The following is an 11024-nucleotide window of genomic DNA, read 5'->3' as shown; positions in this document are numbered from 1 at the left end:
TTTAGCGTATTTTATGAGACTGATATCTTTAACTGGCTATCATTTTTCCCTTTACGGGAATGGTGCCCCATGAGGTGATTTAATGTTAATTAAGTCACATTATTTAACATAATTATTAATTATTAATAAAAATTATTAATTATTTCCAATAGCCAATTAAACCCCAACATATTTGGTGCCTCCGTGTGAAGCCTAGAGTGTTGACCCCATCATTTATAGTGCCGCCGTGTGAGGTAAATATATGTTGATTCCCAACACAGCCCATAGAAAAGACTTGGACAAGAGCAAATTAATGACTATCGGGTAAGATCCAGAGGTGGGAGTAAGTCACACATGTGCAAGTCATAAGCAAGCCCCAAGTCACTGTGGTGAAAATCAAGCTTGTAAGTCAAGTTGAGCCCTTGCCATAAGTCAAACAAGTCGAGTCATATCATTGATGGGGTCAAGCAAGTCACAGTCAAGTCATACTCACAAATTCATTAAGATAATATGAGATAAACTGCACCCAGTGGTCGAATGTAACTAAATACATTTACTTGGGCACTGCCAGTACAGATCTGAGTCTGTTCTTCTCATGCCACCATCTACTCCTACTCCACCACATTTGTTGGGAACATAAATTTGGGCTTCACACGGCGGCACCAAATATGTTGGGATCAATATATTAGGTCTCACCAAGAGGCACCAAATATGTAGGGATTTAATTGGCTATCAGAAATAATTAATAATTATTATTAATAATTAATAATCATGTTAAATAATGTGACTGAATTAACATTAAATCACCTCGTGGGGCTCCATTCCCGTAAAGGGAAAAATGATAGCCAGTTAAAGATATTAGTCTCATAAAATAGGTTAAACTATTAATTTGAAGTTTGATTAATAATTAAATTAATGACAACAACCAAAATTAATGGTAATGCCTGTCGGATTTCAGAGTTCTTGACGTAGCAGAGGTTGACTACTCATTCACTCTTGTGCAACATTAAACAGACAGCAGGTATGGAAGCAAAGAATTATATTTATTCACAAACTAGCAAAGCAAACCAAAACACACAAATTCTAACTAACTATATACAAGCTTGGTGTTTATATGTGTGTGTGTGTGTGTGTGTGTGTGTGTGTGTGTGTGTGTGTGTGTGTGTACTGTATGTTGTTCCATATGTATGCAGATGATGAAAAAAAAATGTTGTAAAGAAGACAATAATGTTAGAAAGGATATTCACAAAATGGTACTATAAATATGAAATATTTATAGTACCAGCTAGGTGAAGACTGTGTTGAATGTGCACATCATAAGCTTTATATTGCTGCCATCCTAACTGTTTCTAACCCTCAAATGTCGATTGAGTTTTATTCATTAAATGTTTTTTGGTGTTCTTTTCTGGCTTAAACAATATAATGAAACACTTTGGAGCAAATATACACAGCATTAGTCCAAAACTGGAGGCCAGAATAGCAAATATCTCCACAGCCACAGTAAACTTCCCAGGAGAGCTGACATATGCTGGGATAAAGGTGATCCAGACTGCACAGAATATCAACATGCTGAAGGTGATTAGTTTGGCTTCATTAAAATTATCAGGTAGTTTCCGGGCGAGGACAGCTAACACAAAGCAAAAGACAGCCAGTAGGCCTATGTATCCAAGCACAGCCCAGAACCCTATAGCTGAGCCTAATGCACACTCCAGGATGATTCTCTTCTTGTATGTGGTGAGGTTTTTCATTGGAAAAGGGGGACTAAGTACCAGCCATATAGTACATATTAAAACTTGAAAAAATGTGAAGAATACCACAGTCATTCTTTGCTGTGGAGGACCAAACCATTTCATCACATTACTACCTGGGAGTGTAGCTTTGAAGGCCATTAGCACTACAATTGTTTTTCCGAGAACACAAGACATACAGAGGACAAAGGTGATGCCAAATGCTGTGTGGCGCAGCATGCAGGACCACTCAGAGGGTGGTCCAATGAAGGTTAATGGACATAAGAAACATAGAGTCAGGGAGAAGAGCAGCAGGAAGCTCAGCTCAGAGTTGTTGGCCCTGACAATCGGGGATGTCCTGTGATGATAGAATACAGCTGTTGTTATAATGGTAAGACAGGCGCCACCAACTGAGAATGCAGCCAGGATGATTCCTAGGACCTCGCTGAAGGAAAGAAACTCTACAGGCTTGGGGAGACAAGTGTCTCTCACTGCATTAGGCCAGAACTCCTTGGGACAAGGGAAACAATCAGGGGAATCTGAAAAAGAATAAATGAAAATGAGATTTTAAGCAGTGTCATACAATGTATTTGATGTTGTACAGTGGATATGCATCAGAAAAAATGAATACCTGTAACATTGCTTATCTCTCCTTCAGGACAGGGTTTACAATCATAACAGCAGATGGGTTTTCCTTTCTGCAGCACTTTACGAGTTCCTGGAGGACAGCTGTCAGTGCACACTGACACAGGCACCTGACACATAGATAAAAATAGACCCACAAATAATCAGGTGTGCTACAAAGCTCAGAGGATTAAAGGATAGGTTAAACGTTTTTATGTCTGTTAAATAAAGTACTCACATGCCACTATGTGTACTGAAAATGTATTTGATCACTGTGACCATTTCTCCTGTTCGTATTGGCTGTGGTTATTTTTCAAGGTTAGTCTTTTTAGTACTAATCGCCTTATTGTGAACACTTATTTGGAAAACAAAAAGAGGGAATTTCATGATAGAAACACTATGACTTTGGTAGGGATCTCTTCACAGCCAGAATGGACAGGAGGAACAGGAAACAAAGAAATATACCCTTTAAGATCACCAAATGTGAATATGTCGATATGTTAATTCATTACATTTGGGCTCCTTACTTGTGTGCCACCTTCCACCCAGGTGAGCTTCCTGTTGATACTGAACTCCTGGCCCGCTGGCAGTGATGCATCATAGTGTCCTACTGTCACCGACTCAATGCTGCCACTCTCAGTTTTTTGCCAGTTAACCAGCTCGTATTTGGCCACAGGATCCCCGTTGGCATCAAATGACACATCATAACCATTTTGAGAAAAATTAACTTTCTTCAGCTGTGTGAGAACCTGTGAGGATGAAGTAAAGAAATAAGAAATCGAATACTATTAAGTCAAATTAATATTTTATTTGATAAAAGGTACGTTATAGCTGAACAATAACATTTGGGTGTTAACTTATTTGTTTTGTTTTGACTGACCTCTTTGGGCTCTGTCTTGGTGAATTTGTCACAATGAGTTGTAGAATTACTTTCCTGACACACTGCATTATGAATGGCATGAGCTATTGCATAAATAGCCTTGTACACCATGTTAGTGATTCGGAGCTGAGATGTGTCAGTGTACGGGCTTTGGATTGTCTGTATGTCTTCATTTCCATCACATAAACTTTTATCTGTGGCTGCACCTGAAAGAACACAGACAGATTTTCTTCGAAAATCTTTGAAAATTACATTATCATTCCTTCTCATGTTTTTTTTTCTTTTTAATCATTGGAACTTGAGTTTTGTCAGCCCTTATGGGGTTTTTTACCTTCATGTAATCCATCTTGAGCTTACAACCATAAGCCATTAGACAATAAGTAACATTTATAAATGTTCACCTGTTTTAATGCATTTAAAATGAATCATTCTTAGTAAAGTAAAGTACAAGTTTGTATCTTTACTGAGCATGGTGGCATAAAAACTGTCTCTTTACAATTTCCTCACTTTTTCTCAGCCTGCAGTTGAATGTATCCTCCCAGAACTCAGTAAGCACTGGAGAGGCAGCCACTTTAGAGGGAGAGAGATCCAGCAGGAAGTCTCTCAGACCTGGGATGACAGATTTCTCAATGGCAAATCCAATGGCTCCAGCACAGAAGCTGAACCTCCGCATGTCAGGGTCTGTTACCCAGGCCTCACTGCCTATCCACTGGCGAGGTGGAGAAGGCTTGAGTGACAGCTCCTCTAGCAGAATCTTCAAGTCTCCAGGGGCTGTAAATGCCACAACAACCATAGCTGTCGAACTGAAGAGACATAATAATGCATCATCAGATTTTTTTCAACATGAATACAGACATGAGAGTTGCTTTAATATTTCGTCCCACTGACTGTACGTTTGTAATATCAATAATACTTATGACAGAAATAACCTGGAAAATGATAAATGGTCAATTTGAAACTAATAAAACAATCCTCCATCATATACTGAAAAGAACACTTTATATGGTGTTGTGTGTAGTAGGCCAGCGTCACCACCAGGAACAAAAGCAAAATCGGTGATGTAGAAACCTGCGGATAACATCAGCCACTCTCTGGATCCTGCTGCGTGGGTGGGTCCGATAAAAAGATTCAGAGTATTCCACACAGATTCCCTCTTTGTGTGCTGCGGCCAGGAAAGACGCCATGCCATTATTGCCATAGTCTGAATCTGACCTGACAGCACCTATCCATGTCCAGCCAAAGTGTTTTACCAGCTTGGCCAGAGCGTCAGCCTGAAACTGGTCACTAGGGATTGTCCTGAAGAAAGTTGGGTACTGCTGCTTATCTGACAGACATGCACAAGTGGCAAAGTGGCTCACCTAAATGAAAACAACAGTGTAATTATTTAACAGGACATAAAAAAATCAGTACTGTACATGAAACACACAATTTTCCAGAAATCAGAGTATTTACTTGAGGAATGTTGAAGGACCCAATGATGCGTGAGATGCTGATGGATGGTGTGGACCCAGACTCACCAACGACACCCATCATCATACCAGAGTGTGAGCAATTGTTACTGGTGTAAAACAGTGGGTCCAGGCTGCTTGAAACCTGGAATGCCACATGCACAGCCACAGGCACTGAGGCACACGAGTCATAGATCTGATACCCGAGCTTGATGCCAGGAAGCAGCTCCGTGCTGTTGTTAATCTCCTCAATGGCAAATACCATTGCACGTGCAAAGCGCAGTTCACGGGAGTCAGTGCTGCAAACACTCTTGTTATTGTTCAAACTTGAAAAGGACACTTCACAATTAAGACAGAAATACATAATAAAGGAGAACTGCAATGCATAGTTATGAGCAATAACTTATTGCTGCATGTGCCTCTTTGAAAAAAATACAGACCTACATTATTACCTTGTTAATATTTCTATCAGTTTTTAAACACACCAAAACATTCAGAGAATAAACACAAAAAAGTTTCTTTGTTCATATAATCTCCTAATCTTTACTATTTTTGTGAATATAATACCTGAAGTTCATACTGAAAATATTGAATTGTGAAAGGATATGAATTCTTTCCTTTAACATTTTCAGTACAAAAGATTTGTGGCACAATTTTCAGGTCATCATGCAAATCATTTTCATCTCCACAGTCTAACATACTCTTGTCCCACTTCTCCCTCTTACTCACCTCCCTGTACACCTTAGTGGCTCAGGCATGGTGGTGTAGTTGTGCTTCACTGAATGCATGTAGGCATGCATGGAGAAAACACCCCCAATAACGTAGTCACCATCCACTGAGAAGGCAGGTAGACGAGTGGTACCCTGAAGCTTACACTTCACAGATGAAGCCTCAGTGTTGAACCCAGCCCCACTCCTAACCTCTTTAAACCCAACCTTTTGTTTCATACGATACCCAGAACCATTCAAAGCAAGAGCTGAGTTCAGCTCACACAGACCAAGAGACAGCATCAGGCCAATAAAGAGAGCTGAGATCTCCATCTCTCAACAGTCTGCATGTGATCATACTGTGTCTGCTGACATTAGTTTATATAGATTTTCAGACAAATAATTCCCTCATCCTACTTTACGTTAGCTTACAATACAGCAGAGAGAGGATGCTCTTACCAGAGGTGGGGGACTCATGTCACATGACTTGACTTGAGTCAAACTGAAGTCGCAAATTTAAGGACTTGAGACTTGCTTGACTAACACTAATTAAAGAGTCGACTTAACTTTGACTTGGTATTCATGAATTGAGACTTGATTTTGACTTAAGACAGATGCCTTGAAAGGACTTGACGTTTTATTCAACATTTGTGTTTTTCTGGGTTACAAGATACATTTTGTTTAAAAAATATGATAGTGCATGCGTGCCCACGCTACCACTGCTCTGTCCCCCTGCCCAGAGCTCTCCTTGGAGGAGTGGCAGTATGTATAGCGACATCATGGACCTCACCATGTGCTTTTATTCGGTTCTATCTGCGTGATACATGTGAGTTCAGTATTCAACATGCTTTACGACCAACGGCACACTGTCAGTGCTGGGCTGTTATGCACACACAGTCACCACCGTGAGAGCCGATACATGTGGCAGGCTCTCATTTGTATGAGGTTTTGATACTGCCACAGTGTGTAACGACTGTTTCTGCCTGCTGACCTAACATAAGTTCACTGTGAGTGTGTGTATGTGCGCTTGTTGTGCGCATCCGTGCGTCATGACAGTTTCTCCGGTGACTTTTTTCGGCCTCCCGTTCCTGCTCGGTTTGCATTTGGGGATTTTAACAGTGTGTTATTATATTGCCTGCTGTCTCACAGCAGGAACCAGCTCCGTGCTGGTAGTTTATTTTTTATCAGGGGTCAATCTGCTGATTATTTACCATTAATCTATTGGTTTGTAAACATTCTAATTCTAATAAAAAAACAAAAACAGCAAAAAAAAAAAAAATCCTCACATTTGTGAAGCTGGAACCATGATTGTATTTTTTTTTTTTGCATTAAAAAAATTTGCCACATTAAAGCCCCTACAAGGAACTTTAATTTTGAGTTGATTTTGGCGACCCTGTGGACAAAAGTGGTAGTGTTTTGCCGGAATGAAGCCTGCGTTTCCCATGAGCTCTAGCACGTGTTGTCGTAAATACACTTACCTGGCTCACGCATGTTTTTGTTTCGGGGATGAATGAAACAACAAGACGGGAAAACTTTGCCGGGGTCTAAGCTTGTGGCACCGTCCAACTCCCCGGGGGAACCACGGCTTCGTCGGACGGTGCCACAAGCTTAGACCCCGGGGGGGGGTCTCGACAGTCATGCAAGTTACGTCAGTTCTTTTTATTAATTGTTATGAATTATTATTGTATTTGTTATGTTGTGGTAGGCCTATATATTTATATATATATATTGTTTGTGTGAGGGTACAGGGGACAGAACGGGAGGGATCTAGACATGTGCCAGGCGGGGGCACTTTAGTTGGTTGCACCTGCGTCAGAGGGTAACTCACTGTGTGTCGTGTTGGTTGCAGTGCATTCCCAGTTTGTAGTGATTTCTCTCAGTGATGTGTGTCTCACATCTCTTATTTGTGTGCAGAAGTTGAAGTGTGTTATACATCTTGTGGGATGGTGTGCATTAGTTTTCTTTAATAGTGATGTGCACCCTTTTTCTTGGGATGTAGTCCAGCTCTAGTTTCCCCCGCCAGTATAATGGTCCATGCTCTCTGTGTCAGCTTCAGGCCCCCACACTTTTAACTTAAAGCTTTCTTTGATTGCATTGTTGAAATAAAGATTGTTATTGTATCTGGTACCTCCTGGTTGAGTATCGTTCTTGGGCATCTGACAAGTTTTCTCCATAAATACCGGCATTTATTACAATAGCTTATCTTCACACCGATGGTCTCATTTGCTGTTGTAGGTCACGCAAAGACATCAGCAGAAACGAGAGACTTTTGCATATCCGGTTAAAAGTTCCTTGTAGCGGCTTTAAGAGTGGCAAATTATTTTTTTGTCAATAATTGACTTATAGTTCCAGCTGTATTTGTACATTTTCATATGTTTTGAGTGCAAAATCTTAATTTTAAAAGTACCTAGTAACTAAATTTGTCAGATAAATGTGTTGGGATTCACAGGACCACAGATGATTTATCATATGGTAAAATCATCACTGGACATTGAAAGGCCTTTTCCTCTGCATGCTCTTTGTCTTCAAACAAAGAGAGCTAGGTGACACCCATCTCCACAGGAGGTCTCACCTCACACCTCAGTGAGACACAAGTCTCACAACTTGATTGGACAGGACTTTTACAGTGACATGTGACTCTGTGATGTCACAGGCCTGAGAAGATCTGCTCCCTTCCAACAGATCCTTCTCTTCACTTGCTCTACAACTGCGGAGCAGTGCACACCTCTTTCCGGCTGGGCCTGGAACAGCAGACCAGACCCAGACCCTTGCTCCATAGCCCCAAACCACTAAAGGGAGGGCAATTGATCACAGATTCTCTTGCAAACACAAGGTTTGCAACTAGCTTTCCAGCAACAAGGAACTAAGTGAGTTAGCACCCAGCGTTTAACTCTGCTAAATCCTGAGCGACCAGCTTCCTCAGAGTTTCACCTTTCACCTGGACCAAACAAAGACTGCAGCTGGAATCATCCTCCCAGCCTTCTTCTGCCGGCTAACAAAGCAGCACACCACCAAGTGACTCTTTCTCCCATCCATTCAAGGATTGGTAACGTAACAGCTGGGCAGACTTTATCACAGCTTTACAGGCTAAGCAAGACTGTTTAACTTGTTGTATGTGATTTAATGCTGTCATTGAGTTACTGTTGTGATAGTTTGCAGTCAGGTCATTGATTAGTTGGCTTCGCCAAAGCTAAGTGTTTAGTTTGCTAATACTGTTCACAGACAGATTCTTGCACACAACTAAACAATCTCTGCACTAATCCAGACCGTTTGCAACACACGTCACATTGACACAGACTCATTAACAAATAGGCTTTCAACAGAGCTACACCCAAACAGGCATAACAAAGTTCCCGCTTCTTTTCCTTTGTCTTTGTCCTGACCACACGGTCAGACAAACACCTCCCCCGACCTGAAGCCAGCCTTGATTCCGCAATTTCGGTAGCTGTCTTTTGTCAGCCATTTTGTTTTGTAGGCCAAATGGCTCTTTGATCACCACACCCGCCTTTGTCTTTCTCTTTTCTCACACACACACACACACACACACACACACAAACACAAACTCAAACTTGTCAAAGTTGTATGTATTAGCAGTGTTTATTTTTGGTTTATTTGACTTTGCAATGTTGTGAATAAATGTTTTTGGTATTATACTTGCTGTCTGTTGCATATATTTGCTGTATTTTATGAGATTTCATTCACAAGCTATAATTTTTCCCTTCTTGGGAATAATGCTACACAAGGCGATTTATTGTACAGTAACTCACATATTTAACATAATCAACAATGACTATTAATATTCACTAATTATTTCTGATGGCCATTTTGATCTTTTGAACCACAAGTTCCTGGCAATTGGTGACCTGTTGCGAGGTCTGGTCCCAACAGCCTCTCTGAGTTGAGAGAGAGGGTAACTGCCCAAGCAAAGGAGATTATGTATCTTGGTTTTTTTTTAAAAAGACAGGTGGTTTGGTGCAATGTTAGCAGTGATGTGGGCATTGCTTATCGTGGTGGAGGAGTTTGAGTGCCCTAATGACCCAAGGAGCTATGCTGTAGGGGTTATTTTGCCCCTGGTAGGGTTTCCCATGGCAGATTGGTTCTGGGCGAAGGGTCAGACGTAGAACAGTTCAAAGGACCCTTCATGATGGATATGAACAAGGACTCATGCACCCGGCCCGGAGGGTTACCGGGGCCCTGCCCTGGAGCCAGGCCTGGGGTTGGGGCCCGTGGGCGAGCGCCTGGTGGCCGGGCCTTCGCTGTAGAGGGATCCGGAAGGGATTGGTGCAGTGTGGATCGGGCAGCAGACCAAGGCGGGGGCCTTGGTGGTCCGATTCTCAGCTACGGAAGTTGGCTCTTGGGACATGGAATGTCACCTCTGGTGGGGAAGGAGCCGGAGCTTGTGGAAGAGGTTGAGCGTTACTGGCTAGATATAGTCGGCCTCACCTCGACACATAGTTCCGGCTCTGGAACCCAAGTCCTTGAGGGGGGTTGGACTCTCTCCTTTGCTGGAGTTGCTCCGGGTGAGAGGCGGAGGGCCGGGGTGAGCTTTCTGATAGCCCCCAGACTTTCTGCCTGTACGTTCAGTTTCACCCCAGTGGATGAAAGGGTTGCTTCCCTGCGCCTTTGGGTCGGGTCCTGACTGTTGTCTGCGCTTCTGCGCCGAACAGCAGTTCAGAGTACCCGCCCTTTTTGGAGTCTCTGGGACGGGTGCTGGATAGTGCCCCGACCGGGGGCTCCATTGTTCTGCTGGGGGACTTCAACGCTCACGTGGGCAATGAAAGTACAACCTGGAGGGGCGTGATTGGGAGGAACGGCCTGCCCGATCTGAACCCGAGTGGTGTTCAGTTATTGGACTTCTGTGTGGGTCGCAGTTTGGCCATAACGAACACCATGTTAGAAGATAAGGATGTCCATCGGTGCACGTGGCGCCAGGACAGCCAAGGGTGCAGGTCAATGATTGACTTTGTAGTCGTATCATTTGGCCTGCGACCGTATGTTCTGGACACTCGGGTGAAGAGAGGAGCAGGGCTGTCAACTGATTGCCACCTGGTGGTGAGTTGGATCAGATGGCAGGGGAGGACGCCGCGCAGACCTGGCAGGCCTAAACGAGCAGTGAGGGTCTGCTGGGAACGCCTGGCGAAAGAACCGGTCAAGATGATCTTCAACTCCCACCTCCGGGAGAGCTTCGACCGCATCCCGAGGGCAGAGGGGGACGTTGAGTCCGAATGGGCCTTGTTCCGCTCTGCCATTGTCGAGGCGGCTGTTGTGAGCTGTGGCCACAAGGTCGCTGGGGCCAGTCGCGGCGGTAAGCCGGGAGCCATCAAGCTGAAGAAGGAGGCCTACAGGGCATGGTTGGTCTGTGGGTCTCAGGAGGCAGCTGACGGGTACCGGAGGGCCAAGCGGAGCACAGCAGCGGCAGTCGCAGTGGCAAAAACTCGGGCGTGGGAGGAGTTCGGTGAGGCCATGGAGAAAGACTATCGATCGGCTCCAAAGAGGTTCTGGCAAACCGTCCGGCGCCTCAGGGAGGGAAGGCGGCAACTTGCTCACATTGTTTACAGTGGGGGCGGGGAGCTGCTGACGTCAACTGGGGACATTGTCGGGCGGTGGAAGGAATACTTTGAGGAGCTCCTCAATCCCACCAACATGTATTCCAGTGAGG

At 43.6% G+C, this 11024-nt stretch overlaps 1 protein-coding gene across 1 annotated transcript; it reads right to left on the bottom strand.

Annotated features, from left to right (window-relative positions):
* Nucleotides 1-1328: 1328 nt before the first annotated feature.
* On the bottom strand, nt 1329-5485 carry LOC126401644 (extracellular calcium-sensing receptor-like). Its single transcript, XM_050062986.1, has 8 exons — nt 5388-5485; nt 4663-4957; nt 4279-4568; nt 3718-4013; nt 3211-3416; nt 2858-3079; nt 2338-2461; nt 1329-2245 (listed from the first exon to the last, which is right to left on the bottom strand). The coding sequence occupies exons 1-8, from the start codon at nt 5456-5458 to the stop codon at nt 1329-1331; spliced, it is 2421 nt and encodes an 806-aa protein (XP_049918943.1). The 5' UTR covers nt 5459-5485.
* Nucleotides 5486-11024: the final 5539 nt, after the last annotated feature.

Source organism: Epinephelus moara, chromosome 2 (assembly GCF_006386435.1).
Source record: "Epinephelus moara isolate mb chromosome 2, YSFRI_EMoa_1.0, whole genome shotgun sequence".
NCBI lineage: Eukaryota > Metazoa > Chordata > Actinopteri > Perciformes > Serranidae > Epinephelus > Epinephelus moara.
Note: the sequence above shows the minus strand (reverse complement) of the source record. Positions and strands in the feature narration are given on the sequence as shown.

Bases quoted from the DNA above. Each gene is read 5' to 3' on its own strand.
- LOC126401644 (XM_050062986.1), bottom strand. From the start codon at position 5,458: ATGCATGCCTACATGCATTCAGTGAAGCACAACTACACCACCATGCCT. The intron at 4,958-5,387 runs GTGAGTAAGAGG...GAGTGTTTGCAG, and splicing joins CCACTAAGGTGTACAGGGAG to CACTGACTCCCGTGAACTGC. The intron at 3,417-3,717 runs GTGAGGAAATTG...GTGTTCTTTCAG, and splicing joins CAACTGCAGGCTGAGAAAAA to GTGCAGCCACAGATAAAAGT.